At 41.9% G+C, this 24,441-nt stretch overlaps 1 protein-coding gene across 2 annotated transcripts in view; it reads right to left on the bottom strand.

The window, feature by feature from the left end:
* SLAIN1 (SLAIN motif family member 1) overlaps positions 1–23,747 on the bottom strand; it is a 62,529-nt gene extending 38,782 nt beyond the window's left edge. For both annotated transcript variants that reach the window (XM_075491975.1, XM_075491976.1), the window contains exons 1-2: positions 23,148–23,747; positions 19,763–19,902 (exon numbers count right to left, since the gene is read on the bottom strand). In XM_075491975.1, the coding sequence (XP_075348090.1) occupies positions 19,763–19,902; positions 23,148–23,632 (625 nt within the window). In that variant the 5' untranslated portion in view covers positions 23,633–23,747. The remainder of the gene's footprint in view (positions 1–19,762; positions 19,903–23,147) is intronic.
* Positions 23,748–24,441: the final 694 nt, after the last annotated feature.

Here is a 24,441-nt window from a genome sequence, read left to right as displayed (position 1 = left end):
TCCTGTGTAAAGGGATGAGAGAAAGACTCAACCACAGCAATCTAAGATCATCTTATTCCAAATGTAGTGGATCCACAAAGAGACTTTTAGGTTTGTTTATACCATACAGCAGAGCAGAGTGTCCAAGAGCCCCGAAGAAGCTCTGAGGAAGCTGGTGCATCTACCTAGAGAAAGGTGGGACTGTGGCAAGAAACTTAACATCTCTTCCACAATCAGCATACCTTCACTAGCAGCTAGCTGCACCCAGCCTGGTGGGTATAACTAATCTGGTCTCAAACAGTTCAAATAACCTTGCTGAAAGCTTGGTGGTGGCTTCACTGCTCTAATGTGAAACAGGTGTCTTCACATAGACATTGCTATTGCAGTCTACGGCATGGCAAAGCATTAGATTTAAGCAAAGCAGTGTCAGAAGCGGTGACAGAATGGTATGATCAGCGTGAATCACATTTTACTCACTACCTGCTTAACACTGCCTGCTAATCCAAAGGAAAAACATTTTGGTTGGCACAATTTGTAACACAGTTTACATTTTCCCTTATAAATCACAGGTCTATCATTGATTACATGCACTCTAATGTTAACGCTATGAAAGAGACATTCGTATTCTGTAACATCACCATAAGCAAAATTAGAAATCTCATGCTCATTGCATAAGCATCGTGAAACTCATCCCAACCTTATTTTCCTTCTTGAATTCATTACCTTTGGTAACTGCTTTGCTTATATTTCAGTGACAGCGTGATACAGCAAAATCCCAGAGTACACTGTGGAAAGCATATTTTGCAATCACTCAACGCTGGTTTAAATTCTCCGTTTGTCCCAATACTCCAAAAATAGCAAAACCAACTAAATTTTGAACTGAAAGACATCTTTTTGTCTTTTTCTCTAAATGCTGGCTCTCAGGTCTGAAGCATCTCCCAGATCTGAGAAACAGTGTGCCTATAGGGTGTGTCTCAGGACAACTCTTCACTGCCCGCTGCTTGCAGAGCCCTGACAACCTTTGTCTGCCATATAACTCATACCGTTTCAATCCAGTGGACATTTGCTCCGCAGAGCAGCATGGCATACTCTCTCTAGGTCTGAAGGAGTCAAGGGAGTGTCTGCAGATAAGCAACAGCAGCAAGGAGTATGCAAGTTGCAGGAGTCACCTCCGCAGCCTCCATAATTCAACACTTGCAGCATCCTCATTGGAGATACTTGCCCAGGATGCAGCTCTCACACAGTAAAGCGTTGGTGACCAGCAGTTTGATAACTACTGTGGCAGATTATTAACGCCACAGTTCTGTGGAGCACGGCTTTATAAAAAAAAAATAGAAGAAGGACCTAAATCTGTTTTCTCTGACTCAAAACTGCCTTACTGTCATCATCTCTCAGAGAGGTGCCTTTAACTGTAATGGGAGCAATGACATACGCTCATGGAGGGAGAAGGAGGTGCAGTCTTGGCAACCCCACCTGAAATCAGGTTGTTTGTAGGGTTTGTATTTTACGGTTGTCCCTATGCAAAGGTTATATACAGCTATAGAGTGCTGACCAGAATAGACAGAGTTAATATTTCCTATTTCTGTATAAAATGTGTTGTTACATCACTAATTTTCAGGTCTGCTGTAAAGAAACAAAGAAAGTTTAAAGTCTAAAGCCAGGCTCATAATCTAATCAAGATATTCAACAAAAATGCTAATTAAACTGCCTTAACCAGGAGGGGGGGCAGAAATTCCTTGTGCCCCATTCTGGGTCACATTTAAACTGCTGTCCCAGTACCAAATCACAAGGATGGGTCATTCCACTTTGAGATGGAAAGTAGTTACCAGAGTTGCTATTTTGAGAGACCCTGCAAACCACTTCACAAAAAGGATCTGGGGAGCTGTAGCTCTACAACCCTTCCCAGGCATGTCCCCTGCGGCGTGCCGAGCCCTCTAACTCACAACTCTTGCTAGCCAAGATTCTGGATCAATGAAGAGAGAAACCTAGTATCACATATAAGCTTAATAACGCATGCTGGGGTGGGGGGTTTGCTTGTAATATGGACCCATGATCATAAATCTGTGCACTTACGTAAGCACTTCATCATCCTAAAAACTATCTGGTGGTAAAGTTGACTTAGAGAAATCTCGCCTGCCACTTCTCTGGGCATGCTTATCTATTATTCAGGAGCAGGCTTTCAATCTACTAATCCATCTGGTACACATCCTGGGTATGCGACTCTAGTTACAGGTCCTCCTCTTCCCCAGCCACACAGCTCTGTCCCTTGGGGCTACTCTTACATGCAGAGTTTGCCTCAGCATCCAAGGGGAAGGAGCAGCAGTTTCATGTCCCCTATTCACAGGGTGGCTTCATCCACCCTTCTACAAGTCATGTAGGCGCAGGGACAATCTTTTTCAGTTGCAGTAAAAGCTGGTAAAGGGAAATTCATTTTTGGACAGTTCTCCATCAGATTACTCCTTGAACTAGTACTTATGATAATGATGCTCTTCTTGGGCATATCTCTTGCAGCTCAAAGATACTTGTTTCCCCAAACCAGTCTAGTCCACACATCCACTCGATTCTTTGAATTACTTAATAAAGGCCAAGTAAGCCTGTTGGTGCAGGGGTATTTTGCCAATACAGTATAGTAGGACCTGTAAATGACTCTTACACCACTGAGGAAAGTTGTTCTTTGTGTCAACACTCTACAAGCATTGCATGAACTGAAGAAGTTATACCAATACAAGGAAAACTTTCCAGAACAAATGTGTATATACCAGGGAATTCTGACAAAGCAGGTCATGGATGCACATCTTTTCACATTCTTGATGAATGAAACTATGCTGCATTCAGGTGCTCCAGCACAGACCTGACCTTCCCGACACTTATACAACGGCAATACCACCATGTGTATCTCTGTAACGTGTGTGAGAAGAACCCTGTGGTGTCTAGGCAAGCTTTGCAAAGTCCTCCTCAAGCAAAAATGCTGACTATAGGGAATCAAGCTCCAGAGTTTTAAACAGTTTGTACTGATCGTTGCCAGCCAAATCAAGAGCAGGAACTTACTGTATTTTCAGTCACGTGGGAACCAATAGATACTGAATCTCAGCTTATCATACTTGTAACCTCAAATATAAAGCAGAAGACTCCTCTCAAAGTTATTTGACATTCATCCCAAAAAGCATACAATTAGTTGGCGAAATACCTTACGGAATTAATATAAGGACAATGCACAAACCACAAGAAAGTCAGTTAAAGATTTCCAGTGATTTTAATAGGTTTTGGATCAACATGGTCTTTTTCCTACTACATTTCTATTACTATAAGTTTTCTACTACTTCTGTCTAGTACATGAGATGTAATTACAAAAGATCATTTTTTTAATATTATTTACTTAGTTACCTCCCCTTCTACCATAAGACTGGAGACACTTCACTGGATTCTTGTCTCAGGTTAGTTTTGCAGTGGTGGAAGGCCTGCTTTCAACAGAATTAATTCCAGTTTACCACTGCATAAGTAAAGGCTGTAAATTAATTTTGTTTGATGACTAACATTTCTTAGAAAAGCTATGGTATGGAAGCCAATCTGAATTTTAACCACACAGGAGGGGAGAGGTGGAGGAAGAACATTTTGCAAAATGCAGCATGTCCTCCGTCTTTAACAAACTCTGTGCTCGGTATTCACCTCAACTAGTTTTCAGTGTTCACATTTGATCTCCAGTCCTACCTAGCCAACTATGTTCCTTTCTGTCCCTCCCTGTCACTGGAGGAAGACAGATCTCATGCTCTGGAGATGTCTCTGTTTTTCAACTAGTCCCTGATTTCAAGCCTGAAGTTTAAGATGGCTTAAATAAAGAAGTATGAACCTTACCTTGAAAGCACTTATAGCATATTTAACACACAGAAACAGAGACATATACGGTAGCTAAAGAAGATGTGACTTGAAAGTTGAAATACAAGAAGTATCATGACATTCATTCAAGTTGGATCCAAGTGACAGCATGTACATTATCCCTGCGGCACTGCATGACAGTGTGTGGATGTATGGGAGCTAGGCTGTTTGGCATGCCTCTGCATGGTGTAGACAGGTTGTATGCATTGACAGGATCAACTCTTAGGGTCTACTTATGTTTTGATAACACAACAAGGAGCGGTGAGGTCTTCTGTATGCCTGTATATGTTCTGTATACAAGCGTACCCTTCAAGGCTACTAAGATGATGAGAAGCTTTTATCTTGTCAGCAAGCTGCTTTCTACATAGCAAAAAAGTACAGGTCTTGTGTATTTTCTTAACTTCAGTCTGAGAAGGAGGCCTGTTTTCAAAACCAGTTAACCTAATAGGGCTTTTTTGTGCAGAAATAAATCTCCCTAATCTCTTGCAACTGGACATTAGACATCTTCAGTTCAATCAGCCAAAAGCAGTTTTAAAACCCCAGTGATAGCAGTGCATCCACTCTTTTGGAAATGCTGTTTTCATCCCTTAGAGAACAACAGCTGCTTTGTAATCTCTTGAGTCTTTGTGTCTTTGTACTGGTAGGTCTAAGATCGTCAGTGGCACCGTGTTTATCTTCCTGGGCATTCAGTACAGAAGCTGAGTCATTGCAATCACAGCAGTCCCACAGAACTCTGCTGGACAGCCTCCCTTTCTGCAGCTTTGGTCTCAGGAGTTGAATAAAAGATTGGAGGAGACAGCAGTAAAAGTGCCATTCCAGAAAAAAAAAAAAAATAAGATCACATCAACTAAACCTCTTCACAAATATGTAATAATTAGGACAAACAAACATTCAACCACAGTGTAAGCATTTTAAAAAAAAAAAAAAAACACGTTGAAAGGATTATTTTAGGGAATAAAACAGGGGTTTTTATATAGATTTCAAGAAGGGCTCAGCTGCCATTCACAAAATGCAGGAAGATGAAGGGCGCCTTTGCCCTTTCACTCTAAGTCCATGCTTAGGGGATTCCCCTAAGATGAGGAGCAAGGCCACTTAACCCTTCTCTGCTTGATTTAAAGAACAGGTAATAGTTCAACTCCCCTCTCAGATCAGTGCTCAGCTACTACACAAGGTGCTCTCATGCTCTTCTGCTGAAGATGTCCTATTCCTTTAGTCTATTCATTGGACTAGAGGTAAAACAAAAAAAACCCCTATTATCTAGTGGTTAGTGCACTACTTCAGAGAAGGTAGCTAGGGTTTTGCTCCAGTTAATAAGAGAGAACTTAATTTCCACATGCCACGCAGCATATACGACAGTTCTCCGAAGTGGACATGTACTATACTGCTAAACAGATATGCTAGCAACAATTCGAATCAAAGATGTAATTTTTTGCTCAGGAGAACAGGTGGCTGCAGGAAAAATATAGCTAATTACATTTCCTAAATTTAAAATTTCTGCTAGCATACATAATTCTTTTTTTCTTCTGTACATTACCATCTGCAACAGAGGTAAGCATAACAGGTAAGGAACCTGTTCCGCAAATAACACTTATAGAATGACAATTTCCATCCTTCTCTTAACAATACAGGATAATAATTACATACCAGGTGGAATCCAAATATATGTGCCTGCTGGGATATAACTTTCTTGATCATTTATCGTAACCCAAAAAAAGATTAAATAATTCAAACGTTAACCCTAAATTGTGCTTTTTCTAACCTTACCGGTTAGTCCTGAATTTCCCCTTCATCCAAGAAACACCCTTAAACACATTATCATTTCCCCTACAATGGCACCTACCTGCCATCTTCATTCACAGGTTAAACCTCTGGCAAGAGGGTTTTGCAGGGGAGCTTCTCTGTCTACAGTTTCTGACTCTGACACCCTGTTCCAAGACGCCACACTCTCTCTTTGCACAAGTACACCTACTGCCTATATTGAATCAGACTGGAAAAGCTAAAAGTTAGGCTGAAATTGAGGTCAAAAGCAGCACTTACCCTTCAGGACCCCTGTGGCTTTTTGGATAAATACAGCAGGTGTCACAGTTACGTGCTTATTACGAGAAACTGTTAACACTATTACCCAAAGCAGAAAAAAGATACAAAACCCTTCAAAAATAAAAGATACTGTAAAATAGGTTTTTCATACTTCTAAAATGCGAAACAGGGAAAAAATCATGAAAGTTAAGGATTACGAAAAGCTCTGATAGAGGTTTAAGACTGCCAAATATAATAAAGTATTCAGAATCCACATCCTCATGTAGAATTTAAGGTTCAACACCAACCTAGAGTCACATTAAGAAGCACTAACCAGATAGTTATTTCTAGAAAAATGGGTAAAATGACACACAGGTGTTTGACACAGATACCATTACCATTATTGTTATGGGGGTCAGGGCTTCTGCAATGACAAGTTTTAGCCTAGAGAGACTAGTCTGTTCAGACTCCCTAGAGAAAGACTGACTCCTCTTGGCACTAACTCAGAGCACGTTCCTAAATTCAAGCTCCCCTGGGGTGATTTCAGCCATCTCGAGAGAGACTCACTAAGTAAACTTTGCCTTGTGCGTACCTCCCAGAGGTACTTACGCTGCAGCGAGAACTACACAAGCATTTAACAAAGAGGCAATCCTCGCTCCTCGCAAACAAGCATAAGCTGACAGATAAGAAGAGAGGAGTGTAACGTTATCGACCAAGAGTACAGTACAATAGGGAAAGCCCGAGAATGGCACAAAAGACAGGAGTCAAAGCACACAAGTTGCAGAAGCACCATCAATACAATTATTAATGCTGCTGCAACATCCTCCTGCCCATATCTTACTTTTCAGGGTAAAAGGCACTCTACAGTATCTTTTAAGCATTTCCACCACCAAAAACAGTCATGTCCACAGTAAGGAGAAATGGGCTTGAACAACAAATTTTGAGATGTTTCTTCAAGCTATTCCTTAAAAACAATTTGTTTCTTCCAAGTAATTATCTCAGATTTATCAGCACCCACATAGGCCAAAAATAACAAAATGGTTTTTGGACTAAGTCCAACATAACAAGAACATATGTGCCTACTTACAAACTGAAATTTATTTTTTTATTTATAAATAAAGATCCATGTGTGATTACAGTGAAGTGTTTCACACCCAGTGTTTGAAAAGACCTTAAAAAACAACCATGAGGCCATATGACTGCAACACATGAAGCAGAAATGACAAAAAAGAAAACTGGTGACACTACGGAGGAACAGGCTGAAGGAATGATTACCTCCATCACTCCATCTTGTCCTATTTCATGCTGGCCTATAAATCGCTCTCTCCTCTGCCTTTCCTATGGGTTGGGACGAGGAACAAAGAATATTGAGAGAGTTTGCTAGTGTTTCACAGAGCTACTTGAGGGACATAGTGGACTTCTAGGAAGGAAGGACCTTAAGATGTTAGGATGCTGAGCCTCTGTTTGTGCAGGCAACAACACAACAGATGACTAAGTTGCTATCACCCACACACTACAGGTCACAAAATCCTTCCCTGCACCCATAACAAACTTAAGATGTTAGGAAGAAAAAATTGCCTGAAGCCAAAAATCACAAATACATCAAGTGCCAAATAACTCTAAAATTAAAAGAAAAAAAAAAAGATATGCTATCAGTCAGATGCAAATTCTTGAGACTTAATGCTCAATCCTACTCTTTTACTAAGGCTATACTGTGGTAGTACCTTGGGCCCAATGAAATTGGAAATACATTATATGAGCCACTCCTGAAGGATAAAACAAATTACAGCCTCTAGCTCTAACAGCTCACTTTCATTTCTGACACAAATCTTTACACGGCTTTCAAGTGATTTTAAAAGAAGTGGCAAGCAGTTAATGCTACTTAAAGTCCATTCACGTGCTAAAAATATGCAGGTGCAAGTTATCTTGCATGACTCATTTTCTTGCATGCTGATAACTTTTCAATGACATGATAGCATCAATATAAAGCGTATACTGAATTTCTTCATATGTCAAAAGCAATTCTAAACAGAAAAGACAAAATAATAAATACATACTGCTGTATGACACATGAAAAACCTTGAGCCATATGCCAACATGCTAATAATTTAAAAGCTCTAGCCTGAAGCTACATCCAGAATTAATTAGAAAAGAATTACAAATTTTTCTTCCAAAATTCTTAAAGTACTTCCATCAAATTAACAGGTTACATATTAAAGTCACCTGCAATGTTAATACATGTATTGTTGAAGAGATTAATTTTGTTACCAATAAAAACAATGTTTATTAAAAAATTTAACACACTAATACATGTATCTCTAAGGAGAAAAATAAATCTCTAAGGAGAAAAAGAAATCAACCTTCTCTCATAGGATTGTTTCAGGCATTCATTGGTATACCACAGACTTTTCCTCTGAGTGTCTACAGTGTCCACAAGCAAGTTTTGCATCTAAGCTCTGATTGTAGTCAATGGAGATCTACAGCTTAATTCAGCTGCCTACATGTAGGCTTCTCGTGCCATTTAGACAATTGGTCAGGGCACTTCCAAGGCATCAGTGCCATGTATATGGACAACCAAACCTAGCCCTGCCTTTCTATTGGCTATAATGGGAATTTAAATACTGTTTGTGTGACGGCATGCCAGGAGATGGCTTGTCCTCCTTGGCCAGAGGTGAAGGTAACTGGACACAACACGAGGAACTACAGAACCGGACACGAGATGATGTTCAACGTAACAAGGAACAGGCTGTGAAGCTGCCAGAAGTGACCGACAGCACCACAAGGGATGGCTGGGTCTCGCAGGGGGCTGAGGGGGGTTCCATGAGAAACAGCTGAACATCACAGGCAGCTGAAGGGGAGCACCAGGGACCTTTAGGGGCAGAGTGCGGTAAGGTCAGCAGTGCCTCAGTAACCCCATCCGTAACACCATGTAAAGCTGAGACGACTTGGGTAACGGTACCAGAAATATTAAATCTGGGTACAGATGTAGCAAAACTGGGAACAATGGGCAAAAGGAATTAGGGACAGGTTGCTTATTCAGGAGGAGACAAGGACAAAGAAGGGGGGGAATCACAATGAATGGGTAAAGAACATACATGGGAAATGAAGAGAAGGGGGATGAGAGGCGCTGGCCATGTGGAAGCAAGCTCCTGGTCAGCACACTGGTCTGAGCCAGCCCTGCACCTGATCAGTCTCTTTCTACTTCTTATTGAACTCTTCTCGTAACTAAGGGTGTCCTCTGTGCCATGTGTATGAGAGAGACTCCAGCAAACTTCAAACCATACTAGCCAGTGAGCAGGACATGAGGTCTGGGAACCTGCTACCAAGCAACTACAGGTCTACAGGCTTGACACTGGAGGGACTTTCAGTCTAGGACAGCTAACAGAGAGGTCCATATGAGTATGCAGGTAAGATGCCAATAAACATCAAGTCAGACTAGCCAGTGGATAGGACTGGAGCTTTGGGGGCTGGACACTGCAGGCACAACAGGTCTAGGGGTCAGCTACCAGAGAGTGGGGGTCTGGGGTCTGACATCTGGGGGACCATAGGTCTGGGTAGGTACATGGGGTGTGCGTGTACAAGTGTGGGTGTGAGATCTGCCAGCAAGGCTCAGCCCTACAACTGGCTGGACCTGGGAACAGGGAAGTACGGCAGCCTCACATCTAGTGGACCGGAGAGGAGGAGTCTCCTGGGTCTGAGACTCCAGCCACTTCAGAGAAATGGATCCGTGCACTCCCTTGCATCTTGAAGTCCACTGGATTTGGCCACTCTAAACATACCTCATATGTTTAGGCAGCTTCATTTAAATACCTAGAGTCTGGAGCAGAGCCCACTCTTCAGCACAAAACAGCAGGGGCATGATTCAGTTGTCTAAAACCAGAATATAATGACATTTGAGGTGCTCCAGCTGGTTCAGATAAGTGAGGTTGTTGTGCAGCTCCTGTATCATGCCCATCTGCCCCATCAGGATATCTCAAGGACCCAAAATTACAAATTACACTTAGCACCTTTATTAAGATAAATTAATCATGGCCAAAGTGACTGTGCTATTAAATTAGGTATACCAGACACGTGCCTAAAATTAGGTGGAATAAATCTGGGCCATATCATGTTTTATGAATTCACGTAATAAATGCCTAATACCCAAGGACAAGGTACTTACAGTCAGATACAACAGAAACAGCTCCATGTCTGGCCCTGGTAACTGAGACACAAAAAAAAAATATCTTTCCAGAGGAGATTCAATCGCCCAGATTTTCCTCTCTGATTCAGATGCAACACAAAGCGATACCCCATGTATCTCAGTTAACACCAGCAAACACGTACTATAGTATTTACACCAACTGCTTCACCAGTGTATGGACTACAGCACAAAATTGTTGTGCCTACCTATCACAGAAAGATTCAGATCAGCTACTAGTGTGTGAAAACACACAAAAAAAACCCCAAGTGTCCTGTTTGTCCCCATTCTGGAGAATGAACTTAGGCTTCTAAACAAATGATTATGAGCAAGGTCTGAAGTGCTATGACTGAAGAAATAGGAGACAACAAGAAACAATCTCTGAATGAAAGCCATCAGGGCAGTTGTTGCAAAATGCAGAGGGTATTCAAGACTTGTTAAAAGTATGAAGGAATATTCTCATCTAATTCCTTCCAATGTTAAGTACTACCCAAGTTTTTTCTCTAATTAGTGGAGAGAAATGAGTATCTCCAGACGCAGTCCAGACAATTGCTTAAGAACGGAGTGAGACAGGTTGGATGAATTGCCCTTTGGCTTCTTCAGAGCCAACAGACAACTGCTTTTTTCCAGGTATCTAACTTTAATTACTAAAGTGAGATTAAATTAATCATAACTTTTAGTACCAACAATTACAAGAGCTCTATAGTTACTAATACTTCCCCTACTTAGTCAGAAACAATCTGTCCTCCAGACAAAACTAAGCGAGAAGAGAAATTAACTGTTCTCTCCTATGCAGCAGAGGATACAACTCATCAACTCTTACAGTGGAATTTACCTGACTACCTGAGGACATCTTCAAAGCTAGCCACCTCTACCTCTATGTGTAACCATTTTAGAAATGCGCACTTCCAAGTACAAGCCATCTCATCCTGAATTAATATAGCACAGGTAGCAAGATCAATATTGGTACTATGTAATGAAAACAAATTAACACAAAAGAAGCCGGCTTTCTTTCCAAAGGTGGGAAAACTTAATTTTTTCCACATCAGAATGTATTTGCAATGCCCCTCTGCAGCAGGGGGGGCACACAGAGTTGAGTATGTTCAGCCATCAGCTGTATTTCCATGCTTCTGCTTTCAAGAAAAAGCTATCCCAAAATGGTGTTACCATACAGATTTCTCCGGTGTTACAAGGTGGGTACAATCTCAGCTCAGCTAGATGGGCAGAATCCGTTTTCAGGTACTTTACATTGTAGAAGCGGTAATGGTGGTCCAAATTCACCTCTTGTGTCTTGGTTTACATGACTTTTTAATTGTGGTAAAACAATAAAATAAATAAAACAATAAATAAAACAAATAAACCAACAAAGTAAATAAATAATGCCTAAGCTGTCAGCTCAATGTCACTTTAAAATCAATTGTTACTCCATATCAGTTTTCCATAACATCTCATAGCCAAATACTTCAATCAAAATAAAATAATCAAGAACATGTTGAAGTCTATTTTGTGACTTATTTTCTTATGATTCTTTAAAATTAGTAAAAGTGTAATCTTTAAACTGCTGCAAAATGCTTTTCAAAACAAGAATTACCTGGGTTTCAGCTTCTTCTTTTTGCTGAGAAAAGCAATTTTTAGTCTTGCAGGCAGTCTTACACTACTTTTCTCCCTCAGTCTTCTCAGAAGTGTGAAGCTTTTAAGGATTCAATTACAGTGTTTGATCAAGCCACATTCAAAGACTTTAAGATTGGCTTAGTAACCTCCCAAAAAGTGAATATTCCACAAGAAAACATTTTCTGTAATTATAAATTTTACAAATATATCCCATCTAGAAGTAAAATTAAGAAAACCGTATTTTAGGGGAGGTTCGTGAGAGAAAATGATATAAAAAACTTGGGAATTTGATTTTTATAAACTCCTATGTCATTCATACTAACTTATCTGTCTTGCAACATAAAAAAGATCAAGCAAATCTGTGAATGCCCAGGCCTCACAAATATTCAGATTAGAGCTTACTGACTACATTTCATTATCAGGTAGAGTCAAAAAAGTTTTATTGTATTACAAGAACTTTGACACAATCTCCAGGTAAAAGCAAATTACTGGTGTACGTGTTGTATTTCCACAAAATAGGAACAGAGATATGATGGATGTCGAACACTTGGTAAAGCAAGTGCAGATAATCAACTTTTTTCTAATATATTGAAAAAGATTGTATGGCATATTTACAAGACTGCGGACTATATTATCCCAGAAGCAACCAACAAAAAGATACTTAGGGGTCATGGCATAAAACAGTCTGAACAAAAGCTTCCCAAAAGATGCAATGCGATAAAGACAAGAACCAAAGTGCTCCCTGAAAGTGAAAATACAGAAATAAACAACATTTTAGTAAAGAAGCAGTGCTACCTCTATATACGACGAGGAAGGCTCACCTATGTTCTGAAATGTTATTCCTAGCTCTCTTCTGCAGACATCAAAAATAGGCAGCGAAAGAAAGTCAGCATGTAAGACAAAAGCTACAACAATAATTTGGGGACTAGCAAACAATGAGCAAAGACACAGACTATCAGGAGCAAAAAGGAAATGACAGCTTCCAGAACAGCCCAGTTTTGAAAAGATCATCTTTTCCATAGAAAAAATATCTTCAGAGGATAAGCTTTCAAGTGCCCCCAGGTCCATTAGTAAAACCTAGGTTTCTTTTTAATATCTATCCAGGAAAGTAGTTGTGTACTTTGTAAAGAAAACCAGTGATGAGTACTCTGCTGGATAACACCAATTGTGCCTGTATTTTTAGCATAACTGTCAGGGTTGATGCTACTACTATTGCTTTTAGACATATGCTGCATTACAGACTTTAAGCCTACATTGCAAGCATAGATTATTCTTATTTTAAACAAGCCTACTGAAATCCTCATGTAAAATTTGACAGTGTTTCTAGCTGTTTAACCACTCATGATGAGCTGATAATCCCAGCTCAGTAGCAAGCGTGGATTAATAGAACACATTCTAAAACAGGATGGGTATCTTCTCAACTGAGGTAAGATCCAATGCCACCTCTCTACCAACCTTTACATAGACTTCAGAATTCAGCATCTTGTAAGTATCATGACAACCAGAAATCAATTCTAAGTGATCTGAGGGCTGGAGCACCTCTCCCATGAAGACAGGCTGAGAGTGTTGGGGTTGTTCAGCCTGGAGAAGAGAAGGCTCCGGGGAGACCTTATAGCAGCCTTCCAGTACCTGAAAGGGTCCTGCAAGAAAGCTGGAGAGGGACTTTTTACAAGGGCATGTAGTGATAGGACAAGGGGTAATGGCTTTAACCTGAAAGGGGGTAGATCTAGATTAGATATAAGGAAGAAATTCTTCACTATGAGGGTGGTGAGGCACTGGAACAGGTTGCCCAAAGTTGTGGATGCCCCATCCCTGGAAGCGTTCATGGCCAGGTTGGATGGGGCTTTGAAGCAAGCTGGTCTAGTGGAAGGTGTCCCTTACCCACCGCAGAGGGGTTGCAACTAGATGATCTTTAAGGTCCCTTCCAACCCAAACCATTCTATGATTCTATGAAAATATTTAATTATAAGCTGTACAACAATCAATCCCCAAATATGAAATGAAATTCTTAAATAGTATGCATATTACAATTTAATAAAAAACAGAAGTCATATCTAAGAGCCATATTAAAAAGGCAAGGGATATCTGTAAAATGAATGAAAAGTGAAGCATCTGATCTTCTATGCATTTGTTGCCATAAGGGTTTTCAACTGAACACTTCTACCTTGAGGTGTACTTGCAGAGTAGAAATGTTCCAGTGCTAGAGAGAAATATTCTGTTTGAAATGCAAGTACACGCTTCTACGCAGAATATCAAAACCGAGTTTTTCCGAGTTGAAATATACAAATCATCCTCAGCAGCTGTGTTAGAAAATCCAGTGATAGCAGCATTTGCAAAACCTCTAAGAACTGCTTGGAATTATGCAGCTGTTACAACAGGTTACGTCAAATAAATGAAACGTAATAGGAAATAACTCCTGTGCATGTATATGTGCGCTCTGAGCACCAACTTGGACTGCAGCAGAAGACTGCTGTGCATCCTGTCCTCCAAGATGTCACATTCCCTGGCAGGTGCTCAGATGCTGATAGGAGTTACTGTTGCTCATCACCTTTTATTATCAGAAACATATACAGAAAGGAACCAAATCAGTCGTGCCACCTCTTTCATTCCTTCTAGAGCTTTAGCAATGTTATTATTTATGATGGAAACCATCCAATCATCTGCAAGCTTCAGCACATTATCATTTGCTACCCCAAAAGCATTTTACATAAAACTTTAATCTCCATTACATATGAAAAGTAAGGTTGAGAAAGCTGTATTAAATCTTATTAATCCAGTCCTGAGTGCTAGAACATACATCTCATGCATCAATGGACAGCAAATAAACCTATTTTAGAATAATAAAAAAATCCCACCCTGCCCTGGGTGCAGCACTGGATCCAGCTCAAGCATACAAAATAAAAGCTTTCGTCCATTTACGGTATTTTGTTTGCTTCTGCTGTTAACAGACTACAGTGTAAAAGTTCCCTATGACAGCAATTCGTAGTTGATGAAATGTATTTTATATCATCAAGACTCCAAACTAAGTGACTTCACTATGAACCCTTGGGAAGGGGAAGCGAATTTAGGAGAACGGGACAGAACCTGGCCTCCTTCTGTGTAAGCAAAAAGTTTCACATCCAGGTAAAAACATTCTGCCTGGGGCCCTACCAGCTGTAAGGTTGTTTTTTTGTTTTGTTTTGGTTTTTTTTGTTTGTTTGTTTGTTTTTTACAGGTAAAAATAATATAGTACTGTCAAATTAAATCTTCCCCCCCAGTTATTCTTCTAGATATGTTACACATTTGGACATCAGACTTAACTGACATGTGACACTGGGATCCAGCACAATAAAAGCTAAAATTTCACTGATGAGATTCTTGGGTTTTGTGAAATCATAAGCAATCGCAGAGAAACGACAATGGATCTGTTTCACAACATACCTTATCATCCGCAGATGACATAATAGCGTTCCTCCTGAAACACATTACTCATTTTAAGAAACGAAGCAGAGTTTAATCTTAAGACTATAAATTACTGCAGCCAAGTGCAAAACCTACAGACTTCTGTTGCCTACTCTTTTTAAACATCTGAAGCAGCATTTCTGAATAAGAACTCATCTAAGCCAAACTCTGAATCTAGCCAATACTTCATGTTCTCCAAGAAAGAGTTTTCTGTCTGGAAGGCTGAATTGGATGAGATATGCTTTGAAGCCCTGCATAAAAGCTGAGCTCCTACAGACTGACTCCTTGCTAAGCCTCTTAACTCCACAGTTTATCCACCCACTCCACAGCATTTTACAGAAGTGAAGCTATATAAGGTATCTTCAGCCAGGGTGTCAATCAACACCACTCATCGATTTCAGAGGAGTTACACCCATCTGCACCAGCAAGGAAGTTCACACATTGCATGCCTCTGCTCACTGGGCTTCATACTGACATGTCCCAACATCTCTAAGTACTACCAAGAAAATACAGAAGAAGCTCCACCGCACTGTTAAGACTGTGATGTGGCCCTGTTGATTTGAACGAATTTAAAGAAACAAAATAGACAGCAAGATTAAAAACCGAAGGGAGAGGGAACTGACCCTACAGTAGACAGAGAACTGCTGTAAATGAAACAAACCAGAAAGGTTTCAAACAAATGATAATTGAAGAAGAAAAAAAAGAAAGAAGTGATCCAGGTCAGGCCATAGAGAAAAAAACCCAAGCAAGCAAATATTACCTCAACACTAGAATTGATTATGGAAAACAGGAACAATTCCAAGCAAAGATCTTATCATAGGAGGTTACATTTAACTTTCATCCTCCTTAAAGCTAGCATGCCCAATCCATAGAAACAGGGCTTGTAATAAGCCTAGTTCATTATAAACTCGATAAAAGCTTTACCTACATAGTGGGAGACCAGAGGAATGTTGAGAAGCTTGTCCAAGTTCTCACAGTGGTTCACAGAAGAACCACCTGCTGGAGACCACCACTGTGCTTATACCCTTAAAGATTTTGCCAAAATGGAATATTACTTCCACCATGAAATACTTAAAAGTCATTTTCACTAGAAAAGAAACAGGCTGGTGAGCACAACAGGGTGAAAAGTAAACTACCATCATTCAAGTGATTCTCCAGCCTGAAAGACCAAGTCGTCATTGTATTATTTCATTGCTTAGGATTGCTTTGCCAGAAGTCTCTCACAAGCTCTTGTTATGAGCTATCCTAATGCTGGGATATTTCGGACAACAAATTAATACTTTTATGAAAATATGGATATAATATTGTCATAGTTTAGTTTTAGTCGGCAACTAAGCACCACACAGCCACTCGTTCACCCCCTCCCCGCCCCGGTGGGATGGGGGAGAGAATCGGAAGAGCAAAAGTAAGAAAACTCACGGGTTGAGATAAGAACAGTTTAATAATAATAATAAATTGTAATGAAAAGGAAAACAAGGAGAGACAGAGAGGAACAAAACTCAGGGAAAAAACCTCAAGTGATACAACCGCTCACCACCCACCCATCGACGCCCAGCCAGTCCCTGAGCAGCAATCGCTGCCCCCTGGCCAGCTCCCCCCAGTTTCTATGCTGAGCATGACACCATATGGTATGGAATAGCCCTTTGGCCAGTTGGGGTCAGCTGTCCTGGCTGTGCCCCCTCCCAGCTTCTTGTGCACCCAGCAGAGCATGGGAAGCTGAAAAGTCCTTGACCAGTGTAAGCACTGCTCAGCAACAACTAAACCATCAGTGTGTTATCAGCAGTATTCTCATACTACATCCAAAACACAGCACTGTACCAGCTACTAGGAAGAAAATTAACTCTATCCCAGCTGAAACCAGGACAAATGTAACAAGAAAAATTACATGAGCAGGAATAAATGAGCACAGATTTAAAAAACATAGAAGAGAGAATTAGTTAAAAGTCAGAAAAACAGCCTGACAAAAATTTTACTTCTTTTGGCTCACAGCTCTTCTCTCTGTGTGCATTCATTCAGATATGCTGATTTTGTAGACAAAAATCAATTTTTACTGCTTTTTATTTCTATGCGTACTATACTGCCTAAAGAGCTATGACAACCTAAACTGGGTTAATTTTTGGCTAATGCACCACGGACAAAATTACTATGCAAATTCTACCTATAAGCCATTTCAGAAATCACACATTGGTACACTATAAATGTGTTTTGACTACATATTTAATAATTCTCAAGTACCTCGGTGTTACCATTGACTCACTGTCAAACAGAAAAGGCACGACTAGATTTCAAAACCCCTCTAAAATGCCCTTTCAAAGCATATGGCTAAAGGGGAAAAACACTGTTCAATTTACAAGTACAAAGTTTGAAACTTTAGTACCAGAAAAGAATAATGCCATTCTTACTGAGTCACTTTTAAAATTAGGATAAAATTATGTATACGTATTTATACACATGTACTTATTGATAGAGTGGGCTGCAAAACAAAACCCAGGAAAGTCAGATTACAGAAAGTTTGTTGAACTTTAAAACAGAATTATTAGATTCTTACAACAATCTCACACCTGGTTTCAAAACTGAAAAAGAAATAAATATTGTGAAACCAACCTCTACAAAGTTAGGGTAAGAAATATGACATTTGCTTATTACTTATTATTTATAAAGGTATAGGTGATAAAAAGAAAATCTTTAGAAATACGAGTTAAATCAAGTCTAACTGAATTATTAATTAAAACAATTTTAGCATAGAATTACTGCAGTAAAAACACAAGCCCATTCTGTCCTTGAGCATACTGCTCCCATAATGGGTTTTATATGTGGCATATAATGTCTCAGAAACTTTCTACAGAGCCCAGGAAATTCATGAACACATCACCACAAGCAGAACATATGGAACAAAGCAACTCACTGTCAACATAACTCTACGTGACATATGTCACTCGCTGTGACTTCTGCACCGAGAGAGATTGAACTGATAACCATAGAATGATTTAAATTTGAAACAATAAATCTGCCTTTCTAATGTCTTTATTGCCTATTAAATTTCAATAATACCTTGTAAGACAAAAACAGGTCATACATTCCTCTGGTTTGTTTCTACATTCACATTATGGACTTGATTCTGTTGCTCATACCTAGGTGCGCTGGTCCATCTGAGAGGCCCTTGGGAGGCCAAGTTATCATCAAAGGAATGGCAGACAGGGCACAGGACCTATGGAAGGTCTGTATCCATCCTGAGTGGAAGCTGGAGGTCAGCCAGGGTAACCGAGGACATCTCGAATGGCACTATGTGGGGCAATCTCAGTGGAGCCTCTACCCTGGGATTCAGTGCCAGACTGGGACACCCTACACCATACAGACGTACCTTCAGGTGACCAGATGGGAGTTGAGTACCAAGCACCCATTACTGTCAGTGGACTTGAGAGAGCTATTGACTTCATCCTAAGGCCAACACCTACACCTCGTCACCTGAGCAGCTCCCCTGATTCCTCCGACTCTATGGACAAAACTCACATTGACTGCCAAGCAGGGACACCCAGCTCACACTACAGACACCTACACTGAGGTGTCCACATCATGAGCCAAATTCCACCCTAAAGCTAGGTGGGATGATTACCAACATAGAAACCACAGTCTGGTCCACCTAACTTTATGCAAATGAGCTCATCTGCATATTGCTAGGACAATAAACATTGTAGGGTCTTTTATAGTCAATGCAAAGAGACAGATGCCTTCAGAGACTGATTCAGTTAAATGCCTGATTTTGGATAAGACTAATCCACAACTACCCATATCCTCCAAAGCATATAGGTACATGCTCAATCTCTCAATGACAGCTGTAGCTAGCTTATACAACCATATGCTCATATTGTCACTAGCTTTATTTCTTTCTCCTGTCGTCTTCCTGTATTGTTCATTTGCATCTTCTTTCCTAGTGAATTATAAATCTTAAGATAATATTTCCTACTTTAATCACTCTCTTCAACAACACTTAACTACAATCTTAATGGGAGCCTAGATGATGGTAAAAAAGTAAACATAATGGCAGCTAATACTTATTTGGAACAAAATTCAGCACACCCAGATATAACTCTACAAGTTCACTGGCACCAAACAGCCATCAGATTGATCCCAGTACTTGGGGCTACTAAGAGCCCAACAAAGTATTGCTAGCAGTCATGTTACAGCTCTTCTTGATCTGTCCAATATTTAACAAAGTCCCAACAGTACATTAGATGTGGACAAATATGCCTTTAAAAATTTATAGCACCGTGATAATTTTGGCTTTACAAAAAACCAAAAGCACTGTTTTCCAAATCTCAATAAAGATACCAACAGTAAAGTTAACATCAAAGTTTTCTTGCCAAGAGGTCCACTATTTTAAGCAACAGATGAAAACTGCCAAGTTTAAAAATCACGAGTTATGCAGGGGAAGAAAAGGATAACAAAGGAGGAGAACACTTTAAAAAATGCACAATCAGAAAAAAAAAAATTTCAAACCGTTGTTCGCATTTACGTAGTAGAGGAAGACTTGTGTACATAGGAAAAAAGTGCATGTTTGCCATTGGTAAAACTTGCTAAATTGTGAAAAAAAACAAAACGTGAGTGAAATGCCAGACCAAAAATGCCAACTTACTAGTAAAGAAATTCAAAGAATACGATTACCTTGTTCCAATCTAAAGCATAGGGAACGTTTTGCAGCCTCTATCTCAGGACTTGGATGATCCAGCACACGCCTGCACCACTGCAGAGGACTCAGGGATTTCTCTTGAGGAGTGAGAGTCTTGGTAGGCAAGACGTACAACCTTAACCAAAATACACACAAATATCAGCAAGATATGCAATACTTTAAAGTTTACTTCTGTATTCTCAATACTAATAATGTATAACAGTGCAATGTCCTGCAATATGATATTCTAATAACAAAAGATATTACGAAGTAAAAGAGTTTAGTTTTCTTCTTTCCTCCTCAGAAAAGTAGGTGGCAAAAAAATGAACTCTACAGGCCTGGCATGTCAGATCAAAGTTGAAGGAGACTTCTCATAAAAATCTTACATCTCATCATTACCACAGTCTGAATTTCAGCACTGCCCAAAGTTCAAATCCATTAGGAGCTGTACACACACCAAAGATGCTATCAGTTTTCCCTTTTATATTTACCTGTACTGGAAATTAGATAATTTCAGTATTTGATCTTACATTTAAATCACAACTTCACTGTTATTTATTTCACTCTCTTACCTATAACAATTTAATCACTTGTCAGAGTAATGATTATAATTTAATTTTCAGTATCTTCTTCCAGATGAACCAAATGTTGTACAAGTCAGATTTTTAAAGATTAGAAAACATTTGCTGAGAAACAATGAAAATGCAATTTTGATATTCATTTCCAGCAGAAAAAAAAAAAATGCAAGAAAAGCTAGCGTCTACGCGTTATTCTCAGACAAGAGTAGGCAACTAATGAGATTGTCGAGCACATGAGGAAGCCAGGTATCAAAGCAGATTTCATGGGGAAATTCTTGGAGCTGGGATCTGCATTCCTGCTGCTGCCCTTGCAGGACACAAGCAGATGCTGGTTCACCTGGGAGAGCGCAGATCTCCCGGGAAGGGAACTATTCTTGGCCACTGGAGAGGGCTCGCAGCTCCTTGGCCTGACCACTTCTGATCGACGGGGCTGCAGACAGTCTGAGGCAGATTCTCAGGCACCAGCAAAACTCTCCACGGGCTGCAAAGGCATCTGGCCTGCACACAGGGGGTGTGCAGGCAAAAACGAAAGGCAAAATGAAAAAAAAAAAAAAAAAAAGATTGAGCTCCTCAGGGGACCACTAACAGGTAGCAGCCTTTCACCTTCAGGGTTTTGGCTCAGCAGCTACCCAAGTCCCCTGAGAGCAACTGTTCTCCAGTGTCTGCTCAATGTTTTTTTCTCTCCTGTGAAGTCAATCAGCACTCTCTATCCAGCTCACAAGGAATAAATATCCTCACTGCGATTGCTATCTCTCTTGGCAATCCCAGCAGAGATCAACTATTGAATTTCTCTGAGGAGAGGACTCACTTCCCCTGACTTCCTGTGGTGCCTGGCTACACATTTAAAAAATGATACTGAGAAAAACTAAAAGAAAAAGAAAAAAAAGAAAAAGAAAAGCTTTCAGCTTTCCTGTTAACCTGCAGAAGTGCTTCAAAAGCTAAACATCTGACTGATGAATTCTCAGTGATCGGACGTTCGTGTAAAATGCTGAACAGTAAAAAGAGCTTTGACTTGCCTGCAGTGATGCTAATTCTACGGGTTTTTTGTAACTGCAGATAAAAAAAAAAGTAAAGGTACTTAAGGCCTAAAATTACTAATCAACAACTAGGATACGCATTGGTCTTTGGTTTTCCAGATAGCAGGTTGCTTTAAAGACTGACATTACAAAAAGCCCCAAGCAGCTGGCATCACACAGCTGACCTTTCATGGACAACGACAGAGATTCAGCCTTGAATTAAAAACATTAAAGAGCTAAAACAACTCATTCTTAGTGGAATAAATTTGTTAACAAATCCTTGTCATGAAATTCTTCCTGTGGACACATACGTGTGTAACACGAAGGTAAGTTTTACCCCCCTAAAAGCGTTTAGGATTGCTTCCAGGGGGCAAATCAAATCAGAAACTCTACTGAGGCACATAAAATAATGCTGACTCTGTACTGCCCTGAAATATAAACAGGGAAAACATTTTGTTTAACAGGATGGGATCAAACAAATTCAATATTCCTTAATGTGAAGGCAAGTTAGGGGTTAGGATGGAGGTAAAATTTGATTCAAGTCCGGAACAACAACCCCAGAGCAGCCCTGCCCAGACTAACGGTACACACAATGAAACAACACTGACAAAAATTTCCATAGGATTTGCTGATGATTCTCAAAAGCAATTTTCCAAAACTGCAGCATAGTATTACTTGTTCCATGAAGTACACAGAACCAGCCTTCAAGAAATATTTATGATATTTAGATTAATTTTTAAATCCTTTCTCTGCTCATCCAAAAATAAGGATGTTTAAATGCACGTCAGCTGCATTATACTGTATTTTATTCCCAGCTGACGTCAACTTCAACTTGGTTTAAAAACTAACCACATAAAAAACTACATTGAAGCTTTGACAGATACTTAAATCAGTTATTTAAATATACATAACATAGACTTTATTACTGACGCTTTAAAACAATTGAGCATCAATTACGTTTAACATGGTTACGCAGCCAATGATTTATTCCAGCAGTGTTTGAATAGTCCCTACGATATTCGTCCACGTTGCCGAGACAAGTTTTGAGGCACCAGGCTCACTTATTTATTTATATCTCCAGTCTACAGTTTCCCCTTCTATTTGTTTTTAAGCGAGCGTAATCATTCCTCTAGGTCGATTTTATTTTCTGCTTTATTCATTCACTATTCATTTCTGCTTTATTCAATTTACTAGCACCCAACCGTGCCTTTTGGGAGCTACAGGGGCGCTTAAGATACACAACCAACCATTTAGATCAATGTCGAAAAGACAAAAGCCCTCCCAAATCCCTGAAGATGGGAGACAATTGGGCAGAGATTTTAGGATGGGGAGGCAGCGCTGCTCAGACAGCGGCTTTCCCGGAACAATTCCGCTATTTTTAATTCCTTATGTAAACAGGGGGTTGAAACTAGGCTGAGACCTGACATTAAAGAGGGACGATCTTCCTCAAAGGGGAAAACGGGCACAAATGCCCCGCCGAGGGCGCGACCCCCTGGGCGGGATGGGGGGTAAAGCCCCACCTCAACCCCATCCCGGACACGGCCCCTTCCGTCGGTGGGGTTAACCGCACTGAGGACACGTTTGGGGGAAGAAAAAAAGGCAGATTTAAGTTTAAGCAGACCGAGATCAAGTGGCTTTGGGGGCTAATGCTAATCAGAGCCCGGAGAGCATCAGCGGGGTGAGCGCTGCGGGAGGCGGGGGAGCCCGGCTGGGGACCGGGGGGCGACGGACACCCGGGCCCGGGGGCGCAGCCGGGGCGGGGCGGGGCAGGGCCGAGCCGCATGTACCATGTATCCTCGTCCTGTCCGCAGCTGCCGTCCTCCAGCTCCAGCACCGCCACCTCGTCCAGCACCGTGGCCGCCGCCCCCGCACCGCCGCCGGCTTCCTGCCCCCCGCCGCCGGCCGCCGGCAGGCCGGGCGAGGGCTTGAAATAGGCGAGGGGCTCCGGCGGGCCCAGCGCGGCGGCGCACAGCAGGGTGGGCACCGGGCTGGGCATGCACGGCGCGGCCCCGCCGCCGCCCGCCGCGCAGGGGGGGCTGGCGGGGCGCAGCCCGGCGGGGGCCGGCGGCGGGGCCAGCAGCAGGTGCGGGCTGGGCGGGCCGGCGGCCACCGCGGCGGCGGCAGCGCGGCTCCGGAGCTGCTCGTTTTGCTTCTCCAGCTTCCGCACCAGCTCCTGCAGCTTCTTCACCTCCAGCTCGGCGCTGACGGCGGGGCCGGCGCCGCTCCCTTTCACCTCCGCCATCATCGCCGGCTTCAGCAAGGCAGCCTCCATCCTGCCGGCCCGCCGCCGGCACCTGCTCCGCCGCGCCGCCGGAGGGCAGCGCCCGGCCCCCGCGGGCGGCGGGGAGGCGGGAGCGCCGGGGAGCGCCGCTGGCCGCGCTGGGGGCCCGGCCCGGCCCTGCGCTGCGCTGCCCGCCCCCGCTCCGCCGCCGCTCTTGCGCCTCCCGTCAGCGGCGACGAGGACGCGGGTGGGATCCCCTCCCACTCCGGCAGCCGGAGCGCCGCGCACACGCACACGGCGGGAACAAAGAGCCGCCCGACTCCCCCGCCACCCGCCCAGGGGAAGGGCGGCGGGGGCCGCCTCGGCGGGTAGCCCCGGGGGCGGCGGGGCCGGCTCCGCGCGGGTCTTTAAACAAAGGTGCCGTCCCCCACCCCACCCCACCCCACCCGCGGGTTGGATGTGGCCCAGGACGCCGCTCCTCTCGTGAGCCGTGTAATTAGAGCCTGGTGGTGTCAGGGTTGTAATTATGCAGATTGAAAGTGTGATGGGAATGGGGATCGCAAATAGAGGCTTTGTTGGGCTTGAAAGGAACGGATTCAGCCAAAAGCAGGCGTTTGTGGGTTGGAAACGTGCTGATTCTAGGAGTTTTGATTCACAGCGAGGAAAGCGACGTAATTTTGAAGATGCGTTGCTGGTGAAGCAAGAACACTGAACCAAGCGTAGCAGAGGACTACATAGCTACATGATTGCTTATGTATGGGAGAATCCCTGAGATGAAAGATGCCCTCATATTGAAATGAATTCCCTTAACACAGTCCAGATACGTAGACAGGTTTGTAACGTTCAGGTCTTTGCTTGAG

This window comes from Mycteria americana, chromosome 1 (genome assembly GCF_035582795.1).
Source record: "Mycteria americana isolate JAX WOST 10 ecotype Jacksonville Zoo and Gardens chromosome 1, USCA_MyAme_1.0, whole genome shotgun sequence".
Lineage (NCBI taxonomy): Eukaryota > Metazoa > Chordata > Aves > Ciconiiformes > Ciconiidae > Mycteria > Mycteria americana.
This window is presented reverse-complemented; position numbering and strand designations above follow the sequence as displayed.